Raw genomic sequence first — 23,177 nt, 5'->3', positions numbered from 1 at the left:
TGGGATAGGGTTTTTGAGGCTATTTAAGATGGTGTTGGTAAAGTGAGTTGGGCCAGGATATTTATGCAATTTCCTGAGAGAATTTGTGTTTTGGCCTGGCTGGACTATGAAAGTTCTTTTGCAATCATCATTTCTGTTTCCTACTTAATTTAGTCAGTTTGATAGACTAAAATGTCGCCTTAGCCTGTTAATGGCCCTCTCTTAAAATTCATCTTGTATAATTTCAGAAAGTAAGAAAACCCTTATTTATTAATTTGTCTATAATGTCTGTTTGAACATGCATATATGTGGAGGTAAACTTTTCACATGTATTCTAAAGATAGATCTTTGAAAACATTGAATAGAATATGAGGGAAAAACATTTTTGTTAAAACTTAAACATATGGATTCCAAGGCTGTCATTAGAAGTTAGCTTTATAACTGACATGATTCTGTTTTCTTCTTTCTTTCAAAATTATTCCATCAGCTGTCTAATTTTGCTTGTGGTGGACTCAGGAGCATTGCTGACTGGCTTATTTCAGTGCTTAGTGTAACATTATAATACCTGAGAATGCACAAAAATAATAGACACTGTCATTAAGCTTAGAGACCAGCTCTGATAAAAGTTTGCCTTCTCCCCAAGGTTCCCCCATTGCCGCAACCACCATATGACCCTGAATTTATTATGTAAACATACTTAACTGCCATCTGTACGTATCATTGTCAATATCTTCATTCAACTAAATCTAAGTACCCTGGAGATTGGATCATTTCTTTCTTTCATTTATTCCAAAATCACCTAAAAGAAGTTTCCCTCCTGAGATGGCAATTAAACAGCTGTTTATTGAATTTGGTCATTTCATTCCAATGTCTTATACTGATTTCAATAAAATAAGATCTCAGTCTGAGGTGTAGGGCACTCAGCAAAAAGAAAAAAAATATATATATATATATGTATTTGTTATTCTGATGTGAAGTATGATAGTGTTGGTCTATATTAAGTATCACTAATCTAGAGGTATTGTTCAGATGAAGTTTTGGGATACTTTGATCTTTAATATTTTATATTCCTAGTTGCTATCATGACTTTGGCAAAAGAGTGATAATTTTCTTTGTGTCTTTACTGTTTCAAAGGCAGGTGTCTAATAAGAAAATTTACTAATGAATTAAATCACAGATACAACCATATTTTTATTCACATTCCTGAGAATATTCCTGCCATCTCTAAATCAGAAAACACTAAACAAAATGTAATAAAGCTACACTATAAATTTGAACTATTTCTTTTCTGCCCAGATATATTAAGTCCACCATCAACTTTGACTTTCAAAATCCACTTGCTAAATTATTAAGGTTTTATATTATATTCTCCTTATAAAAGACAATTTTTATACTGTTTACCAGTTACTGACATTTCTTATCATTAACTACTTTTTCTTTTAGGAAACTATTAAGGTTTATTTTTAACTGTTTTTAAAGGCTTGGAGGATATTAAGGATTTATCAGCTCTTCCTTCATAAATTATTTACCAGACTCTTCAGATTTTACAGAGCATTTCATTATGAAACCAGATAAAAAAGCTTGCATAAGAAAATAATTTAATAACATTTTTTCATTACAAAAGTAATGCATATTCATTTTAGAAAGGTTAGGAAATACAGAAAAACATAAAGAAAGAAATTAAATTATTTGCAATCCCACCACTGCTGATATTTTAGTATACCTTATGGTCTTTTCATGTGTATGGTTATTTTGTTGTTAGTGCCATCGAGTTGATCCTGACTCCTACCGACGCTGTGGACAGCAGAGTGGAACCCTGCCAGGTCTTTTTGTGCCAACCTCTCACCTTCTGGCGCTGTATCAGACAATGCTCCACTGCTATGCATAGGGTTTTCATGGCCAATTTTTTTAGAAGTGGGTGGCCAGGTCCTTCCTCCTAGTCTGTCCTTGTCTGGAAGCTCTGCTGAAACCTGTCCACCATGGGTGACCCTGCTGGTATTTGAAATACCGGTGGCATAGCTTTCAGCATCACAGCAACACGAAGCCACCACAGTATGACAACCGATAAGTGGGTGGTGTGGTTCCCTGACTGAGAAACAGGCCCGGGCAGTGGCAGTGAGAACACTGAATCTTAACCACTAGAGCACCAGGGCTGGCTTGTGTATAATTGTACACATAGGAAAATATAATTTTTAAATGGATAAGAAATGAAACATAGCACATTATCAGGAAGAGAGTTTAGTCTTTGAAGTTAGCATTTTTGCCTTCTTCCCTCCTTCTGTCATCTAATCGTGGTCCTGAGATGAAAGTACATCCCTGAAATCACATGAAGGTTGGCAGCGATGCTGCTGTTCTTTACCTGGTCCTTATCCACCTGCCCAGGATTTTAATATATAGAAAGATAAAGTGAGACAATATAGCAGTGCTTGCTTTCTTTTAACAGAGAAAGGAATTGTTTTTCCATTGCCACCCAGAGGTAAAATTGGTCTTCACTAAGCAAGGAACAAGTGATCAAATGTGTGTGGGGAAAATTACTACATATGTCCTCCAGAAAACATGGCTCTTGTTTATGTAGCAACATTTTAGAAAGATTTTCAAGATTTATTTTCGTTGTGGTGCTAATAGGATAAGATAGTCTTGTAAGCATAACTGTGGTTCTTTTTATAGTATCTTCAAATATATAAATGCCTGTTTTAAAAATAACCTGAAAAGAAAAAGACTCTGGATTACATTTAATGGGAGTGGCAGTAAAATGCCTGTAAAACACCCATATCCTTCTCTTAATGATATCTGGAATCTCTTAAGTCAAGGGAGAGGAAATTTGTAACTCACAAAGGCACATACATACACAGAGTTTGATGACCCTGTGACATAATCCCTTTGAATAAATAGTTTTCAAGAGAAAGTCTTTAGAAAAAAATCCTTTGTTTTCTCCCCCAAAGAAAATACTGAATTATCATACTTAGCAGGAACCATTGACTTTTTAAGTAAAGTTGAGAATTTTCAATCAAATAGTGTTCCTGCTCAATTAAATATTTCCAAAACATTCTTTCTTCTCATATTCTTGGATCCAACTAGATAGCCCTGCAGTACTTTATACAGGCAACTGGTCTTTCTATTGTAGCATCTTTCTCCTTATAGATGCTCCATCAGTCCACACAAGCGACATCTGAATTAACACTTTGGAATCACATTAAGTCTTACTTTTGTCTGTCACTGTGGATCGTTCAGACAGAGTCATATATTTATTCATATCCCTGAGAAGATCCCTTTAAAGTTTCCAGGCCAGTTTGGTATGTGCAGCTCTGCAGAGTCTTACAGAATCCAATGGCCCTTGCTGATGGTCATAGCTAAAGGCACATCACTGTCAGTTAAAATTCCTCACTGCCATTATATGCCAAATTTTTGGTGTTTTAAGTCATGGAGATTTTATATCTTCTTTTTTTTTTTTTTTTTCTTGGTGAGGAAAAGGGGCCATGAGCTAACATCTGTTGCCAACCTTCCTCTTTTTGCTTGAGGAAAACTGTCGCTGAGCTAACATCTGTGCCAATCTTTCTCTATTTGTATGTGGGACGCTGCCACAGTGCTGCTTGATGAACTGTGTGTAGGTCTGTGCTGGAATCCAACCCCGCAAATCCCGGACTGCTGAAGTGGAGCAGGAACTTAACCGCTACACCACTGGGCCGACCCCTTGTATCTTCTTTTTGCCTCAATTTTCTCTTCTGGCTTTACAGCCTTCTCCTTATCTCTAAAAGTATAGTGTTGGTCACTAAAATCAGACTCTGCTAAGAGGATTTTGGACAATCTTTGTACCTCTCAAAAGTATAGTCAGCTTTGGTGTATATTCTTTTAACCATAATAGGGCATGTCCTTTGATCTTACCTGAAATACTTTCTGTTGCTGTGGGAAGAAATGGGCTTTAGAACCAGGGACCAACTTGAGTTTAAACCCTGACTCCATCACCTACTACCTCTAAGTTGCTTAACCTCTTTGTTTCTTCATCTATAAAATAGAGATAGTGACTACGTCATAGTGTGGTTGTGAAAAAATAAATGAGAAACATGTTAACGTGACCAGCACGATACCTGGCACGTGGTGAACCAGCAATAGTGTTCGTTTTTCTCTTATCTTACTGCTGTAGGAGATAAAATGCTGGGCTAGACGATGGATCTGGTCAAGTGGGCCACTTGTTATGTTCTTTGTAAACATGTCTTTTCAGTTTGTGAGTAGCACAAGGCACAGCAGTTCTCAGGTCACCTGGATTTATTTAGTATACTTTCAACAAGTTTTTACTAAATATCTATTACATGTCAAAAACTGTACAAGAGAGATACCGAGCACGTGGTAAGTCCTTATCTCCCAAGGAACTCATAGTCTAATGGAAAAGACAGATGACTGAACCAATAATAACAGGGTACAACGGGAACAAAAGAGGAATGGTATCTAAACATGCTTTAGACAGCCAGGGAAAATTTCCAGAAGAACTGACACTTGAGCTGAGCATGGACTTGCAGACAGAAGGAGCAATATTGACAATATTTACAAAGGTGTGGAGGCAAAAGAAAGCATGCGCTGTTCTAGCAACTGCAAATAGTTTTGAATTAATGAAGAGAAAGATGTATGTGGAGGTGGAGCAGGGTGAAGCTGGAGAGGGAGGTAGGAGTCAAATTTTACAGTATTTTCTATGTGTTACTAAAGGATCTGAGCTTTAAGCAGAAGGCAATGAAGAACCACTGAAGTTTCCAGCTGCAAAGAGGAATTTTCAGTGTTTCATTTTAGAAATAAATACTTTAGGGGCCAGCCCGGTGGCGCAGCAGTTAAGTTCACACGTTCCGCTTTGGTGGCCCGGGGTTCGCTGGTTTGGATCCGGGGTGCATACGTGGCACCACTTAGCAAGCCATGCTGTGGCAGGCATCCCACATATAAAGTAGAGGAAGATGGGCACAGATGTCCGCTCAGGGCCACTCTTCCTCAGAAAAAGAGGAGGATTGGCAGCAGTTAGCTCAGGGCTAATCTTCCTCAAAAAGAAAAGAAAAGAAAAGAAATACTTTAGCAACAGAATAGAGGATGCATTCAAGGAAGGTTTGAGATGAGACGGAAGGAAGAAAGGAAAGAAGAAAAGCTGTTTAGAGTATTAGTAACCTAGGTAAGGCATTATAAGAGCCTGAATGAAGATAGTAAATGTGGTAACAGAGACAAGCAGATACACAAGGGAGATATTAAAGTAGAACAGAAATGACCTAATGATATAAATCTACAGGGGGTGATGGATGAGTGTAAGGAAGACATTGAAGATGATCCTCAGGATTCTGGCTTGGAAGACTGGGTGGATGATGGTGCCATTTACCAATATAATAGAATTGAGGGAGGAAGTTCCGGTGGCGGGTCCAGGCAGCAGCAGAGATGAGTTTAGTTTGGGGCATATTGCATTCCATATGCCTGTGAGGATGTCCAGTAAGTTGTTGGCTGTCTTTTCCAGGAGATCTGGACAACAGAGCCAACTGGAGAGGTTGATATGTGGGAGTGCTATAAATGGTAATCCAACCCAACTGTGATCAGTTTTCCTTTTATTTCCAATGACTAACGCATATTAGGTGATCAGTAGGTATTTGTTGAATTGATATTACTGTGGCTACAGCTTTTACTTTTGGTCTCCTCTGTACATGCTTTGAAACAAATGATTGATCTCTCTAATTTTCCTCAGCAGTAGGCAGCTTTGGGCCAGACGATGCTGGCCTAAGCAATGTGTAATTCACAAACGGTTTCTTGATGACAGACCACCGCCTATCCCTTGAGCAGACTGGTATAAAATGGGCTCTTACGTGATTATCTTAGGTATGTTCCTGGATATTAATCAGCCTTCTCAGCTGGGACAAAATTATTTGGAGAAGCCATGAAGTTCCTCTCCACGTGACTGGGTTTGGATATGCTGTTCACAGTGCTGGAGCTGCATATCACAATCTGAGAAAGCCTAGTTGTTTATTACCAGCTGACCTATTTTTGGACAGCTCTGTAACAGCTTGTCTGACTCGAAATGGTGCAATAAGCCCCCTACAAAGTAGTACAGGGTGTTAATAAATAACAGATTCATTCTGGTGTCCCCCAGGCCTAGCATATTATAGGTGGTCACGTAATGTTGGTTGAATTCAGTGAATCCATGTAGTACTTAAGAATTTACAAAGTGTGAATTACTGTATTATATTTACAATAATATTGTATTTGATCTTCAGAACCCTGAGTCAAACCAGGTATTAGTCTCATTTTAAATATGAAGAAATTCATATACCCTTAGCAAGAATATTTTATGTATCTCTGATACATGTGCAGACAGTTTCTGTTGTCATCTCTCAATTCCCTTTTTCATATCCTAAGTAATTTCATAATCAATCAGTGAGAGACCTGCCTAATCTGAATTCAGCTGATGCCACTTTGAGATGCTCTTTAGTTGACTGTTTCAAGATGGCTTAGAAGTAAAGTTGGCCTGAAGTTTTTGAGTGCTGTGCATCTTTTCTTGCCTTAATAGAGGACTGGTTTAGATTGATCACAGTGTAGGCTGATTTACAAGTTAAGGAGCAGCTGTGATTTTTAAAAATATGATACATATAACATGATTTGAGTACTAAAATGAGTAAGCTGGTCCAAGCATGTGTCATTTACTCCAGGAGCACCTTTTCAAAAGAAGCCCTTTCTGTTATTAAGTTCTTGTGTGGTATGTAATGTGGTAAATTGGTCTTCCCCAAATTTCAGGCCCGAGTGGGCTTATTTACAGCTTTCTGGTGAGTACATGCACTTGTTACTTTTCTTGACATTTGACTTCTGTTAGATTGTTCATTTTTCAAATGGTTCATCCTCTTTTCCTACTAGTGTGAATCCCTTCCTTCTCCCGCCTACAGCACCTTAGGTCCGTCTACTGTGATATTATGCTCTCAACCACATTCTCTTGGAAATACTTATTTTAGATCTGTTTTTCCTGTGGTGTGAGGCATTTAGCCCAGGAGGGAACTGTCTGTATTTCCAGGATTTATTTCTGTTAAGAGTTGGCGATAGCATGTCATTCATCTGTGAAGAAATACATCTCAGCTGCTGGATCACTTTTATTCTGTTTACAAAGAGATGTTTCACTATTTTTCTCTTACATTTAATTCCACGACAATGATTGGATTAAGTCTGTGCTGGATGTACTCAGCTTCTATACCCCCACCAACCGAAGTCTAAATTTTAGCTTCTCCCTTAGGGGCTAGTAGGATGATACATATGGCTTAGAGAAATGAAACATTTGTCAACCTGATCAGGCTTCCTCAAGAATATGTTTTGATTGACTCAAATTGCATTGTGCCCGGTGCATAGTAATAAGTTAGGTATTAGGAATGGCAAAATAACTCCTTTAAGTGTGAAGACTGTGTGTTATATGGGGAAGACCGTAGTCATACGAAGTGCTTGGTACTGTGTGAGGCACAGCGAAATTATTTCTCAGATTAACGATGTTGTAACAATATGACCAAGAGGAGGTTGGAACTGCTTAAGCTGCTAACATGTTTAGTGAACAGCACTTCTTCCTTTTGACCAGGTTAGGAGCTAAGATTCCTGGTTTATATTAGTATTAATATTTTTGAGGCCTCTTAAAAATCATTGTTGGGGGGCCAGCCTGGTGGCACAGCGGTTAAGTGTGCACATTCCGCTTCGGGGCCCAGGGTTTGCCGGTTCAGATCCCGGGTGCGGACATGGCACTGCTTGGCAAGCCATGCTGTGGTAGGCATCTCACATATAAAAGTAGAGGAAGATGGGCACGAATGTTAGCTCAGGGCCAGTCTTCCTCAGCAAAAAGAGGAGGAGTGGTAGCGGATGTTAGCTCAGGGCTAATCTTCCTCAAAAAGAAAAAATTATTTAAAAAAAAATCATTGTTTGTTCTCAGACTTCCCTATATGTCCCACTTATTCCTAATCTTCTTGCTTTTGTATGTGTTCATTCATTTGTAGAATATAAATGGCATTCACACAGAGGAGGTGGCTGCTGTGACAAAGGGGCCATCTACCAACCCTGACTCAGACTGGGAGGGCCCCAAGCATTCAGTAATTCCTAGCAAGAGCCAAATGACCGCCCCGTCGGAGTCTCCACAAAGCTTTGACTTTGGCTCCCTCTCCATAAGCAGCAAGGAGACAGAAGAGAAGGAGCAGGGGGCAGCTGGCTGTCTTGATATTAAGGAAATACCCAGAGGCCCCAGTGGGGAATGTGTGGGAGTAGAGGATCAGGCCAGTGCCTTAGAGTTCTCAGTGTCACCAGCTTCCTCTCAGCGGCAACTTGGTGGAAAAAAGGCAGAGAGTAGTGAAGAACATGTTACACCAAGAGAGCCACTTGGAAAGCAAAATGGATCGTTTCTTGACTCCCGTGTGGGTAACCAGTTCCCCACCCTCATTCGAAGTTTCCAGGTAGTAACTGATTCAGTGACATGGGTCTACTGACTCGCTTTGGGAGAGGGCCAGAATCTGGTCTGTGGAGGAGGTGGTGGTGGTGGTGAGGCCAGTAGCCTCTCTGCTTTGTTCAAAATCACAGAATAAAAACTGAAGCCCTGGGTTACTACAAAGACGTTTATTCAGAGGAGTTAACTCCGTGGCTAGAAATGCTTCCTCCCCTGATGACGTAACAAAACTCTTGGGGATAAACTCCAGCTGTTTGTCTTTATAAAGCTGGTGTGTGTTCCTCTTTTCCTTGCTCAAGTGTGGGCTGTGTGAAGAGGTGAGTTTCTGAGACTTCTGTGTTGAGAAGCCTTCAGTGTTCTGAGGCCGTGCTCAAACAATTCAAATGCTTAGTCAAAAGGGTAACTGATTTTTTTATGAGATTTCAGGCCCCAAATAATTCTTTATGTATCGTAGCCACATAGTTCAGCCCACCACTCCCGCTGACCCCACTCACCGGGGCTTGCCTAATCGTAGGCACTAATCTCCTGTGCTGAGGTGGATGGCCATTAACTTTATCACAATCAAATGGTAGTTTTAGGGTGATTTTATAGTGTTGGGGAAGGTGAGCTGATGGACAAGAGGCCTTTGATATTCCACTAACGTTCATTCTGAAATTAATCACCAGGTGGTGGTAGAACTGATTATTTTCTTTCCAGTTTTCCAAATACTGTTTCTTCTCAATTACTCCAAAGTGAATTTCTGACATTGATTTGAAAGAAGTTAATGAATTCCAAGGTAATGCCTTCCAATGCCACTACTGTTCCCTGTACCATTTGTACTTAGTAGAGGAAATGCGGCTGATTTTCTTAATTATATTGGTACAGTCACAAGGACAAACAAAAATGACTGCTATTTGGCAAGTAGTTTTATATGCAAATTCTGAAGGTCAGTCTGAAGTGTTTTATATCACTGATCATAACTGTGTGGTCTTTTCGCTTTCCATTAAGCATATGAAAGCGATTACAGTAATGCGGTGCTTTAATATCCCTCCTGAGCTGACACCTTGTCCGGCTTTGGAATAGTGTCCAAGTCTTGGGCAAAGATTGAGCTGGGCTTTGCTTGATTAGAGCTATCACTTTGATCAGATCAATGTCAGATTAGTTCTCCACAGCCTTCAGAAGACTCCGGTAACTCTATTGCATTTCTGCTTCACAGCCTCCCCTGGTGAAGACTCAGACCGTCACCATCTCAGATACTGCCAATGCTGTGAAAAGTGAAATCCCAACCAAAGATGTCCCTATTGTCCACACTGAGACCAAGACCATCACCTACGAGGCTGCCCAGGTAGGACACAGTTTGATGTTTCAGAACCGAAGACTGAAGTAAATGCAATAAATACCCTTTCTTCACAAGGTTTCTAATCATTTGCTGCAAATAATGCTAGGCTTTCCTGGGGCAGTTCTTTTTACGGGTGTCCCAGAATACTTTATTAAGAGCAAAGTTCTCTTGGATCTGATTGCTTATGTCCACCCAATTCAGTTAGGTCTAGTATAGTGATTCAGAACATGGGTTTTGGGCCAAGCAAGCCTGAGTTCAGGTCCTGGCTCCTCCATTTACTAACTTAAGCAGTAATTGAACCTCTCTGAGCCTTGATGCCCTATCTCCACCCCACGTGATGTTTGTATCTACCTCATGATTTGGTTGTGAAGATTATATAAGATACAGTACTGTATGGAATCAGCTTGAGCACCATGCCCGAAAGCATAACTAATCACAGATGTGATAATTATAATCAATTTATTACAATTAAATTAAGTTTAAAATCACATAAGAATTCAAGGATTTAAAATTTGTGTTTACCTCCCACTTTCAGTAAAATTTCTCCTTCTTGTTGGTAATTCGAATGAGCTGGGGTTGCTTATGTTGAATTTTTTTTTTTCTTTTTTTATTCACAGAAGCCAAAAGTAAGAAAACCTTTCCCTGTATAAACTGAGCTGTTAATTCATTCCTGCAACAAGTGTTTGTTGAGTATTTATATATTTGGCCTCAGCAGTGTACAAGGCAGACACAGGCCCTGCCCCCTGGAACTTACATTCTCGTCGGGAGAGATGGGCCATAAAACACATAAACAAATGTATACATTTCAGAGAGTTGTAAGTGCTACTAAGACACTAAAATAGGGGCCAGCCCCAGTGGCCTGGTGGTCAAGTTCGGCGCGCTCCGCTTTGGCGGCCCAGGTTTGGTGCCCGGGCGCAGACCTACATCACTCTTCTGTTAATGGCCATGCTGTGGTGGCAGCTCACATACAAAAAGAGGAATGTTGGCAGCAGATGTTAGCTCAGGGCAAATCTTCCCTCAACAAAGACAAAACAGAAAAGGAAACTAAAATAGGGTAAAGAGTTAGACAAAATGGGATTATGTGAAAGGTTGCTACCTTGGGGCTAGAATAGTCAGGAAAATCCACTCTGAGGAGATGGCGTTTTGGCTGAAGCCTGCAAGACGGGAAGGAGGCAGCCACGTGCAGCTCTGGCTGGGTGATTTCACCTGAGTCCTTTCAGTTGCTCCTCACATCACCACTAACTGGGTGATCTCTCCCGGTAGGAAATAGTGTAGCATGCCAGTTAAAAGCATGTGCTTTGCAATTAGACCAATAAAATGTGTATCCTAGGTCAACCATGTACTGGCTGGAGAAGTTGAAACAAATCGCTGATCTCTCTAAGCCCCTGGGTCCTCGGCTGTAAAAAGGGGCATGATACTCCCACCACTGCGAGATCTGGGGGAGGATCGGTGAAATGATGTCTGTAAAGCACTTGGCGCTTTCACAGACGTTCATTCAGTTCATGTTCGTATGCTTCCCCTTTCTCTCCCTGCTGCGCTAGAGTGTGGAATTTGAGTTTAGTAAATAATGAGAGGTTGCTTACAGTTTTTTAGCAGTGGTGATAAAGTGACGTAACTAAAGCAATGATTTTGGAAGATGGGTGCTGAATACATTAAAGTAGGGGATGCCTGGAGGCAAGAATAAGGCTAGAGTGCGTCTGGGAGATGCTTGTAAAGAACCGAAGTGTAGCCTGAGGAAATGAGAAAAAAGAGCTGTGTCAAGAGAGACAGGAATGAATGAACAGGACTTGGCAGTGAAGGGGCCTGAAAAAGAAGGAAGAGGAAATCGCTTTAAGATTGTGCACACTATTAGAGGATGTAGGAAAGAGTTATTTGCATATGGGAGGGAACCCTTTAAGTTGTCACTACCATGGAAACAACCCGTCTATCGATATGGAACAAGTTAAATAAATTATGGTACATCCGATTAAGGGAATTCTGTGCAGCTATTGAGAAAAGCTTCTGGTGGGAATAATCTGTATGATAAACTGGTAAATGAAAAAGCGCAGTGCAATATGGTATAAATGGTATGCTACTGTTTATGGGAGGGAAGAGGGATGTATGTACAGCTGTGTCTGCAGAAGCTTGTATATGAATGTACTATCTCTGAATGGGGACTCAGAAAACAAAAACCAGTGTGGCCTCTGATGCAGGAGACAGGGGCTGCAGGTCTGTGGTCAGGAGTGGGCGGGAGACTGCCATTTCCTGTACTCCATTTTGAAGTTTTTCAGCATGTGCACAGAAGTCATTAGGGCCGCCCTATCCGCAGAAGCCCGCGTGGTTTGAGTGTAGCCCTTACAGACAAGGGAAAAGGAGGCAGTCATTTTTGAATCTCCTAACATGTAAGAAAGATGGAAGCAGCGTAATGGGCTCGATGAAGCCTGTGGGCTTTGGAGTTAGGGGGACTTGGATCTTAATCCCAGTAGTCGCTAGTTTGTGACCTTTGGCAAGTCACGTAACCTCTTTGAGGCTTAGTTTTCTCTTCTGAAAAATGTATTTATAAAGGTATTGAGATAAAGATAATATTTGCCTGGCACATAGCAGCTACTCAAAAATGGTAGCTGTTAGTATATTATATGGTTGTACATCCGTCTTTGTTTCATTTTAATCAGGCTTAAACAGGTCGCCAAGATACAAATTACTTCTTATTTTTGATGCTAGACAGTGGAGTATGTGGTGGGGAAAAGTGTTGATTTCGGACTCAGATTTCCTGGGTTTGGAGCTGCTTCATCACTTGCTAGTGTGCAGTCAAGGTCCTGAAGCGCTCTGTGCCTCCGCTTCCTCACTTGTAAAATGGGCCTAATAATAGTTCTACCTAATAAGGTTGTTGTGTGGAATAAATGAAGTAATGCAGATAAAATGTGCATTTCAGGACATGCATTTCAATCTAAGTTGTCACTTCCATGGAAGCAGCCTTAAATGGCCATCAAGAGGGAACAGGTTAAATAAATTATGGTACCTCCAATTAAGGGAAGTCTATGCAGCTATTAAAAAAGCTTCTGGAGTAGGGGGAGGGTAAAAGGGGTAAGGAGACACGTGAACAGCGACGGATGAAACTAGACTGTTGGTGGTGAACACGATGCAGTCTACACAGAAACTGAAAGATAACAATGTGCGCCTGAGATGGACACAACGTTACAAGCCAATATGACCTCAATACGATAATTTTTTAAAAAAGTAAATACCAGAAAACAGCTTTTTGGGAATAATCTATGTGATAAATTGGTAAATGAAAAAGCACAGTGCAATATGGTATAAGTAATATGTAGACACAGATACTGTACACCGACTCAGAGGGGATTAGAGAACTGCAATTATATTTTCATAAAGAACCCTGTAGAAATCAAAACTACAATGAGATATCCGTCCTCCTGTTCTTGTTTGTTCCCACCTTGGTCCTGAGGTTATAGCAGCTCTGAGTCTCCTGATGGCCCACATGGTTGCTGATAAGTGTTCCTTAGTTTGAGTTTGGCCCCTGCCAACTGTCTCTCTTTCCTTTTGCTAATGTTATTTCTAAGCCTGGTCATAATATGTTTGTTTTAATATGGTGAAGTCCAGAGAAACAAGAAGTAGCTCCAGCCCTTGTTCTCTGTAACTGTACAGATTTGTTGCATAGCCTGGCATTTTAAATACTTGTCAGCCCCTGCTATGATCAAGAGCATCCATTTCAATAAGAGTTTTGTTGTCAGAAATGTCATTGAGATAGATATATTTCCTTCCACTGTGCCCTAAAGGGATATTTCCTCCCTCGTTTGCTCTGCTCCAGTCTCCCATCTCAATCTTCAGAGAAGATAGCCTGAGATTCCTTGGCCCCTTAAGCCCCAGCAAGGACCTTTCCTGGTCCTTTCTGGAAAGTTCTACCCTATGATTCAGAACCTACCTGTGCTTTAGCAACTAAGAGTTTACACCTTTCCTGCCTTGGGTGATATGTAAAGAGCTCCAGACGTGTAGAGAGGACAACTCCCACTTGTTAGTTTTGAGTCCTTGGGCAAATCATTCACCTTCTCTGAGCGTGAGTCTTACCTAGGAGTGCTAAGAAGTCCCTGCCCTTCCTATTTATTTCGTAGGACTTGTGTGAGCATCAAAAAAGATGATGTTTTGAAAGCCATTTGTGAACTATAAAATGCTGTACACATGTGCCTAGTTATTGACACTCTTGTGGAACCTGTGGCTACTCTCCTGCCCCCTTTTTCCAGTCCACATCTATCCCTGACCCAATGCTAAGGAAACTGGGCCCATCCAACTGTTTTAGAAGGGGATTTGTTTTATTTGTTAATTAAGAGACCCCTGTAAGGGAATCAGGTTTTGCTTTAGAATGTACGGCCGAAGAGCACAGTTGCATCCTGCAACATTTGCCCACGGGCTTCCTGAGAGAAATGATGAAGGGTTGTGTTTCCTTCTGCAGACTGATGACAGCAATGGGGACCTGGACCCGGGAGTCTTGCTGAGTGCACAGACCATCACATCTGAGACCACAAGCAGCACCACCACAACTCAAATTACCAAGGTAACAGACCAGCCAGAACGTCCTTCTAGAATCTAGCGGCATGCCAAGCTTGCTGCCTCTCTGCAAAAATGACCCCAGTCCATAAGCAAGGGTTTTCCACTCCATCCCTCTGAGCCAAATTGTCCCAGTGTCCCTCTGGAAAGGCCCTGCTGCTTTCCCCAGCAGTCAGCCTGGGAGTGACCCCGCCCACTCAGTCATCTCAGGAAGCCGCATGTGCTTGTTCTCTTTACATGTTATCAGTCTCTGGTCAGGGAGTCCCCTATCTGGCTGTGGAGGTAAGTTTAAAAAGTCAGTTTAAGGGCAGGTATTGTTGGTATTATTATCAAACCGTATTTTCCAAGCCAAAAATCAGAACTCAAGGTCTGACAAAGAATTTTTATGTCATATCATAAGGGTCAAGGCCATGGGAACTATAGTTTAGGGGCCGAAATATTGGAATTGTTAGAATATTGTTTATAGGAGCAAGAAGGACAAAGTATATAAAATTGGAACTACTCCCAGAAAATCAGGGACAATCCATATTTGCTGTAACTCTATAGGCAAATGCGTTTTCTTGTAAGTGAGAAATCTCGATTCCTGACCAGGCTCTTCGTCAACACACAGGCGACTGCAAGTCAGTTACTTAATGTGTCTGGACCGTGGTTTTCCTCAGCTGCAAGCAGGGAAACCTGCCCACCCGAGGGGCTCATTTGACAATCTCTTGACATCAATAATAGGAAAATGCTTTAAAACAAAGAGCCTCATTTCAATCTCTATGACATTTGTGTTCATAGTCTTCTGATTGTTTTCCTCTTGCAAACAATCAAATAAAATATATAGGAAAAGGGCAAAAAAAACCCCACCTATCTTTTGTTCACTCACTGAATTTCCATGGTGTTTGGGAGGAAGAAGAAGGGAAAAGTAGATAAATAGAGAATTGTGACTTTCTGTTTTAGCTTATTAAAGATTTTAGGGGTTAAGTGTACATGTTCCGCTTCTCGGTGGCCCGGGGTTCACCGGTTCGGATCCTGGGTGCGGACATGGCACCGTTTGGCAAACCATGCTGTGGCAGGCGTCCCACATATAAAGTAGAGGAAGATGGGCACCGATGTTGGCTCAGGGCCAGTCTTCCTCAGCAAAAAGAGGAGGATTGGCAGCAGATGTTAGCTCAGGGCTGATCTTCCTCAAAAAAAAAAAAATTTTCTTGGCAATCCAAGGGGCTAGAGGCATGCTCATTTTAGCAGGTCCAGCCAAGACTGGACAAGTGGGTGAGAAAGCTATCCTCTCCGGTACCCAGCAGCAGATTAAAATGTGGAGTGGAGCTTTCACAATAATCTCTTGTTGTTTCCCGTTTTTTTTCTTTCTTTCTCATATGACCCCCTCCCTTTGGTTTCAGACTGTAAAAGGTGGGATCTCAGAGACCCGGATTGAAAAGAGAATTGTGATCACCGGAGATGCCGACATCGACCATGATCAGGTGGGAAGGCTGAGGGCACTCTGGCACGGGAGGGCTCTGTGGGCAGGAAGATTGATGGGTGCAGGAGTCGGCTTGCAAGACGCCTCTGCCAGCTTCATCTCCAAAGAGCCCCCTCGGCTACTCTAGCTCTTAATCGAGAAGGACAACAGGAATCAGACCTCAGAGGCCTGTGGGGTGGGGGCCGCAGACTGAGGAAGCAAGGAAATGAAATGGAAAGAACACGGGCTTTAGGCTCAGAGACTTGGGTTCAAATTCTCGTTCTTACCATAGACTAGCTCTTAACTCTCTGGGCCTCCAGTTCCTTGTCTACAAGATGGGCATTAGAGCATCTTCCTCTCAAGGTTTTTGTGAGAATCAAGTGAGATGTGGGATGACGGCGTGTGGCACATGGTGGGCTCCAAGTGGTTGGCACTGTGGCTCTGCAGGGGCTGTTGTGCACGTAAATCTGTGCTCGAGACAGCGGGAGACATCAAACACAGGAAGCTGTGCTGTCTGCCCTCGGGGCTGTCGGAGCTGAGGAGACACCTAGACGGAGCACAGTGGGATGGTGTGGAAGTCAGGAGACTTGGAACTTGACTTCTGTCCTCGATCCATCACTAACTTGCCGTGTGACCTTGGACAAATCACTTTACCTCTGAATTTTTTTTCCCCTCTGAAAAGAGAGTAGGTTGATCTAGATAATTGCTGGGTCCTTCTGAGTGCTAAAATTCTATGTTTTTATATTAATTAGGTGCTAATTGTGTGCTACAAGCAATTAGCAAATAATAAGGTCAGGATTAATGTTCCCAATTCTCTCTCTGCTGGGTGAGGTTAGAACAGTGAGGCTGCAGAGAAGAGGGGGTGGAAGAGGCTGCATGCAAATGCTTCTGGAATCATTGACAGCAGTGCTGGAGCAGTAATTCTGTGGCCTTTATGCTGATGTGCCGAGTGCCTTAAAAAAAGAAAGTCAGAGTAAGCTGCAGTGCTGGGAGGGCCTCGGGAGCAGGGCTGAGGCTCACAGCTGAGGATGCCCGGCTCAGGGGCCCCGCAACAGGGCTGCGAAGACCAGGCGGAAGCCCTTGCAGCCGGTTTGCCCGGCTCAGTGGGTCCTGCTGCATCACCAGCCAGCACCCACCCACGCGACGCGGTGTGATTAGAGCCCCTGCTGTGTGCTGTCAGTGCTGGACGGCAAGAGCGGCGGGCTGGGAAGGGGTTTTGGGTTTGGAGTGAGACAGACCGGGGTTGAATCCTGACTCTGCAACTTGCTGGCGACTTGCCCTTGAGCAAGTTATTTTACTTCTTGAGCTATAGTTTGACCATCTGTAAAATAAAGACAATCATAGGTTTCTTTCAGAGTTGTTGTGACAAAGGGACAAGCACACTTGACAGCTCAGACAGATGCTCCAGTGTCCCTCAGGTCTCCTAGGTACGGAGGGATCCGTGGAACGATGAGATATGGTGCAGTCTGGATGGGGAGGGAGGCACTTTAAGAAGGACTGCTCAGGAGAGGTAGTGGGGTACAGGCTTCAGAGAGAGAGAGGTGTGGGCCACATTAACGAAAGGGGCGGCTCAGGCTGGGCCTTGAAGCGTGAGCAGGTGAGCTGAGCACAGGATCAGGGAGGATGAGCACGGAGCATGGCTTTCACGTAGTCAAGAGACCAAAAGAGGAATTTCCCTTCTTCCCTTGTCCCTCCTAGGGAATGGTTCTTAAGAGCCAGGGTCCACAGTCAGCTGGTCAGATCCAGCTAGAGTCCTTCTTGATAGGGGGCCTGTCTCTGAGAAGCCCCATGCCACCATCCCCCAAAGACTGTGTGGAGCTCTCCTCCTTGGGGTGCTCTGAGCTTTAGGCTCAGAGATGTGCAGCCCAGGGAGAGTAGTGGTATCATTGCTCTTCTTTGACTTTCCCTCTGCTCCCTCTTGCTTTTCTAAAATGATCAAAACTCCTCCAGATGCTAAAACAGATGCCCCCCCAAAACTGAAAGACAGTGTGGTAAAGAGGAAAGTCTGACGGACTTAAGTGAAAATCCCTGTTGCATTACTGCTAGCTGTGAAACATTAAGCACTTTAACCACTGAACCTCAGTTTCCTTGTCTATAAAACAGAAATAATGGGGGCCAGCCCGGTGGCACAGCAGTTAAGTTTGCACATTCCACTTCGGCGGCCCGGGGTTTGCCATTTGGGATCTCGGGTGCAGACATAGCATCGTGTGGCAAGCCATGCTGTGGCAGCCGTCCTACGTATAAAGTAGAGGAAGATGGGCACGGATGTTAGCTCAGGGCCAGTCTTCCTCAGCAAAAAGAGGAGGATTGGCAGCAGATGTGAGCTCAGGGCTAATCTTCCTCAAAACAAACAAACAAACAAAATGGAAATAATGATACTACCCTAATTCCTTGGGTTGTTGTGAAAATTAAGTGAATAATAATAGGTAATGTGCTCAGGCCAGTGCATGGTGTATAACAGGTCTTCCCACTCTTCGTTCCTTTCTCGTCTCTACTTTAGTCTCTTCCTTTTGTAGGACCCTGCTTTACTCTCCTCCCCTGTCCTGAACTTCCCGGTTACCTTCTCTTGAACACAGATTGTGCTTGGCCCTTTAGACTCACTTCTTGAGTGAATCCTCCCAGCCCTGTGCAGGCAGGTGCAGCTCTCACCCCTCAAGTCCCTCTCTGATTCCTCGAAGACAGCTCCCACCTTCCCTGTCTCTGTGTTCCGGCCCAGGAGCCTCCCGAGGCAGGACACGGTGGGTAAGGTCATTCAGCTTCGCTTGGCCCCAGTGCTGCTCTGGTACTGCAGACCAAAGGGTTGAGTTTGCCAGAGAGATGATGTCCTGTGACCCCCGCCTTCCTTGCCCGGTGGGCTTTGTTTCTGCCTTCCTCAGGTCCTCGTGCAGGCCATCAAGGAGGCGAAGGAGCAGCACCCAGACATGTCAGTGACCAAGGTGGTCGTCCACCAGGAGACCGAAATCTCTGAGGAGTGAGCTCAGGTACGAGCTGTTCCTGCCGGGGTGGGGGGTGCTCACTGTCCCTGCCTCAGCAAGCACTGGACGGGACCCTGGCCTCTCCAGGAGCCGTCGCCTAGACTGGGGGCACAGCACCGTGCAGGCGCGGAGAGGCTGATGCGGGTGATGGGGAGGTTGTTAGTATCTGGCTGCGACTGTGCAGCTCGGTCTCCTCGTGTCCTCCCGCCCTTGCAGTGCCCGCTGGGGGTCGGGGGCTTCCCCCAAATGTGGGTGTAAACTCCCACACACCCCCTGGATCTTCCGGCATCCTCCTGCTTCTCTACGTTCCCTCCCCCTCTTCCCTCTGCTCTCTGCCCTCACCGGCATCTCTGACCTGAACCTGGGAGGGCCGGAGGGGGGGACCAAACCAAGAGTGGGCCGGGCTCTCTGGGAATGGGGGGTAGGGGGATGGGAGAAACGGCTGCAGCTCTGGAGCCAGAGTAGAGAGCTGGAAGCAGGGTAGCTGCGTTTTGGGAGCCAGGGATCCAGATAAATTCGTGCCTGAAGGTCGTTCACAAGCGACCTGAAGAAGCCATCAGTCACCATGTAGGACTGGGCCCTGTAAAACTGCACAGGCCCTGATTGTCACTTGTGGCCACAAGAACTTAGCAGTGGGACTGGGTAGCTGTCCTTGTTGCAGGATTTAAAAATTTTTGCCTCTTTCTTCCCTCTAGGAACTATCCTCCCCCAACTCCCCGCCTGTGTCCCATCCGAGAGAAAACCAGCAAAACGATGAAGAAGCTAACCTGCAATAGTCAGACTTCAGACTTTCCAGATTATTCTAAATCACTAGGAAATTAATTTCATTTTCTATTTGGAGTTTATACTGAGAGAATCTTCTAGATATCAGTGATTCTTTTGAATACCTTTTCTATATTGTGATACCAGAAATTGTTCAGCCTTTCACTCTGTGGACAGTTTTTAAAGATCTTTTTGTTTTTTATCGGGTGGTTAGTATCCTCCTCAGCCTAGCCTCTCCCCGTTTCTTTCCAACCCAGATACTGACAGGGTCCACAGAATTCTTCGAGAAATCCTCCCAAGACTCTGTCAGCTGGGTTGGGGCCAAAGCCAGCTTAACGAGGCTCCCCCGTGCCACCTCTTGTGTGTGCCCTTGGGATGGAAGCAGAACTTCTCACACCAGCCCTTTCTCAGAGCCAGCGACGTGACTCTCCCACGTCAGGCAGGGCGGCTGCCCTGACCCACAGACCCCAGGAAACTGCCCCTGTCCCTCTGTTGAGGGTGGTTTTGGTGAGGCAGAGACCTCTGCTGAGAATGTAGTATTGTTTTTCCTTCCTCCTCCCTGTTCTTTCTTTCTGGAGCTTCTTGAGATCAAAGACGTAAGAAGCTGCTTCAGATAGATCTGATACTGTGAATGTTTGACCATATCGGTGGCCTTCGCCGTCCTGCCCGCCCTCCCCTTTACCTCCTCGGAAGCAGAGGCTCTTGAGTGCTCCCCACCTCCCATCTCAGGAGACCAAAACTCACGGGAAAATAGGCACTTTTGGCCAAAAGCTCTAATGGCACATTTTTAGTGGTATTTTGGGCAAGGAAAGTTAATGAGTTTTTTAAAAAGGTTTTCTAGTTCTGGGAACGTGCACCTCACACGGGATGGTGGGGTTCACCTCAGTCAGATCCTGCTAAGAAGTGTCTCCAGGAGACCAGCCCTGGGCCTCTTTCTTTAATCCTGGGGCGCTCGGGAACGTGGTTCCGAGAGGAGCTTGTGTTCTCGCCCTTTCTTCTCACCGGCACCTGCCTACAGACACCGTTCTGGAGCAAGGCAGCTGGCTTTTAGGGGCCATCCTTGGCACAAAGCCCCACGTGACAAGGGGTACAAGTACCAGCTCTGCTCATTCCCACTCACCACCGGAGGTCTGTCAGGTTCTGTAGGCTTGATTTTTGTGGTGGGTTTTGGGTTTTGTTTTTTTTTTTTTTGGTTTGGTTTTGAAAATGAGGACTGCTGTCCCTGATCCCACCATTCCGGGTAAAGATTGGGAGCCCTTTTTATTCAGTGGGGCTGCCCTCTTCCTCCAGCTTGCTGCCCTCACACAGATCTTCCTGGAAGTTCTTAGAATCCTGTTCCTAGGACAGAAGTGCACTTCATGAGAGAGACAGTGGGTCAGTGTCAGCTGGCGCTGGGGCTCAGGGCAGGGAACCAAGAGAAGCCGACAGCCTCCGCTCCCCAGCTCCCACGCAGCGAGCCAGCGGCACCCATCCCGAGTCGCTGCTGCCTGAGTTTTGTTTAGACAAACTCCGTTCGTTTGAACTATTTCAAGTGTGTGCGTTTTTCTTCTAGTACTTTCTTGAGACTGTTCCTAACCAATAGGCAGGGACGGGAAGAGTTCAGGTGGGATCTGTGACAGGCTTGGGGGAAAGGGGATTGTCCTCTCTTAGGAACGGACTTGCGGCCTGTGGGCCTAGGGTCTGAAATGGTGGGGCTTTCTGGGTGGTGCCCAGGCCTGGGTTGTGTGGCCAGGAGTGGCGGTGAGGTCAGAGGTCAGGCTCACATCAAACAGGCATGTAACGTGAGCTTGCTTTCCAAAGGCCAGCAGTCCCGCTGAGAGCCACTGCGGCTCCCACAGCTGAACCCCGCAGAGGGCAGAGGCTGGGGGAAAGGAGGAGGGCAAGCGCGTGCGCGTGCGGGAGAACTCGGACATACTCTGTGCTAGCTAGAGGGGCGTGGCAGCTTCCGGGCGCAGGACCACAAACCCCGGGCCTGAGCCCCCTCAGCTCTGTCACCAGCTCAGTGCACTGCTCTCTGCTGCCTTGTCTGGAAACTGCCCCAGGTCCTCTCGTCTACCTCGTGGCGCTGAGCAGCCCTGGTCTGGACCAGCGAGCAAAGGGGCTGCCCTTCCCGGCCTGGTCCGCTGTCTTCCCTCTCCGGGAACAGATCTGCGGCGTGGCGGTTGTTTGGATGTTTTCTCCCTGCAGTTGAGTGTGCGTGTGTGAGAATAGACTGTCCAGGTGGAAAGGGGGATGAGGGGAGGAGAGTCTCATTTCCAGGGTCAGGGACTCGGCAGCAGTTTTCCTAAAGTGACTCAGACACACCACAGTGACAACTCTTGCTGCAGTTTTATTTCTGTTTCCCTTGAGAATGAAAGACTTCCTCCAAGCCACGTGAGGTCTCTGCCCCCCACCCACCCACCCAGCAGGACCTGCATTTGTAAGCTGAGGGCCCACAGAGCCTGGCTGCAGGGGACCTGCCCGGCATCTCGGCCCCCTCCCCAGGCCCCCCACCGTGGGTTCCGCAGGGCAGCTGGGGGGGGAGGGGACAACAGTCACCCTGGGAAGTGGAGCCAGAGCTATGGCCTGACCAACACCAAGGCCCTCAGCCCCAGGCCGGCTGTTTTTACAAATCTCTCAAATGTATTATTTTGATGACAAAAATGAAGGAGCTTTGTAAATTTTTTAAAAATTATGAATCATATCAAGTAGTTGTTTACATCTCTTGACAAAATAGGAATTATGGCAGCAGAATCAAATTGGCAAAATCCTTAGATTAAATAGGCAATAATTAGTCTGCTGTTCTGGCCTTTGTAGTAAGACAAGTGGTTGTAGTGTTTAGTTATGTGTTGGTCTTGCTTCTTGTATTGCATTTTTCAATAAACTTAAAAAAAAAATAATGGACTGAATCTGTGAGGATTGACTTTTAAAGTTCTCTTTCCCTACCAGCAACTGGGGAAAATTAAACAAGGGAGGGGAGATCCTAATTCAAGCCATTTTCTAAAGTAAGCTATCCACATCAGCCAAAATGCGGATCCGTTGTATAAAAGGATTTCCGAGAACTGGCAAATGCTTCTTGCCAAGTGGAAGGCAATTCTGCAGCACAGGCCACAACAAAGGGGAGAAGGGGGCTTCTCAGACCTGTTTGGGAGGGGCCCGGCCTTCAGTAGGAAGGCGTTGGCAGTCGTGTAGCACTAGTGGCATGTACCCTGCGTGGCTGACAGAGGAAAGGGGCTGAGGTGGTGGGAGTTAAAGCCTGGGTCCCATCCCAGATGGCAGTGGAGGGTCTCAACTCTACCCCCTTGCCCATCTTCCCGGAGGCCCAAACCCCATCACCAGTGCCACCGTGGAGGGAGCCTGTCCCAGCCTGCCACATCCCAACCTACCTTCCGAGTCTTAGGGGTCCTTGCCCACCATTTGGGGTTTGCCAACACACCAGGTGCATCTCCCAGTCACCCTGGCCTGGGCCTCCAGCCCCCTCAGGCACCTGTCCAGGGTTAAGGCCACTTTTGGAGGCTGAAGGATCCCTGAGGCCGAGTCATGGTGGTCTCCAAACTCCACATTAAAAGACATTCTCTCCAGCTTATTGAACCCTCGTGCAGTTGGCACTTCTCTGCCGACATGCAAGTCAGGACGCCTTAGCAGCTGCGGGGTCAGGGCATCCATCCTCAATCTGCGATGTGAGTGAAGCATCGACTACACAGTGGGACTCCTGGTCCTGTTACCACGGTCCATGCTGCAGCCTCACAGCAGGCTGTCCCCTGCTCC

The 23,177-nt window shown here is 45.1% G+C and overlaps 1 protein-coding gene across 12 annotated transcripts in view; it reads left to right on the top strand.

Moving 5' to 3' along the window:
• Nucleotides 1-19,497, top strand: part of EPB41 (erythrocyte membrane protein band 4.1) — a 172,610-nt gene extending 153,113 nt beyond the window's left edge. For 7 of the 12 annotated variants that reach the window (XM_046661587.1, XM_046661592.1, XM_046661586.1 and 4 more), the window contains 5 exons: nt 9,591-9,719; nt 14,158-14,259; nt 15,635-15,715; nt 18,570-18,674; nt 19,364-19,497. In XM_046661587.1, coding sequence (XP_046517543.1) covers nt 9,591-9,719; nt 14,158-14,259; nt 15,635-15,715; nt 18,570-18,668 — 411 coding nt within the window. In that variant the 3' untranslated portion in view covers nt 18,669-18,674; nt 19,364-19,497. Of the gene's footprint in view, nt 1-7,955; nt 8,406-9,590; nt 9,720-14,157; nt 14,260-15,634; nt 15,716-18,569; nt 18,675-19,363 lie in introns of all 12 variants that reach the window. The other 5 variants (XM_046661588.1, XM_046661579.1, XM_046661581.1 and 2 more) reach the window with 2 other exon arrangements.
• The last annotated feature ends 3,680 nt before the right edge of the window (nt 19,498-23,177 follow it).

This window comes from Equus quagga, chromosome 5 (assembly GCF_021613505.1).
Source record: "Equus quagga isolate Etosha38 chromosome 5, UCLA_HA_Equagga_1.0, whole genome shotgun sequence".
Taxonomy (NCBI): domain Eukaryota; kingdom Metazoa; phylum Chordata; class Mammalia; order Perissodactyla; family Equidae; genus Equus; species Equus quagga.
The sequence above is the reverse complement of the archived record's forward strand: the minus strand, read 5'-3'. Positions and strand labels throughout refer to the sequence as shown.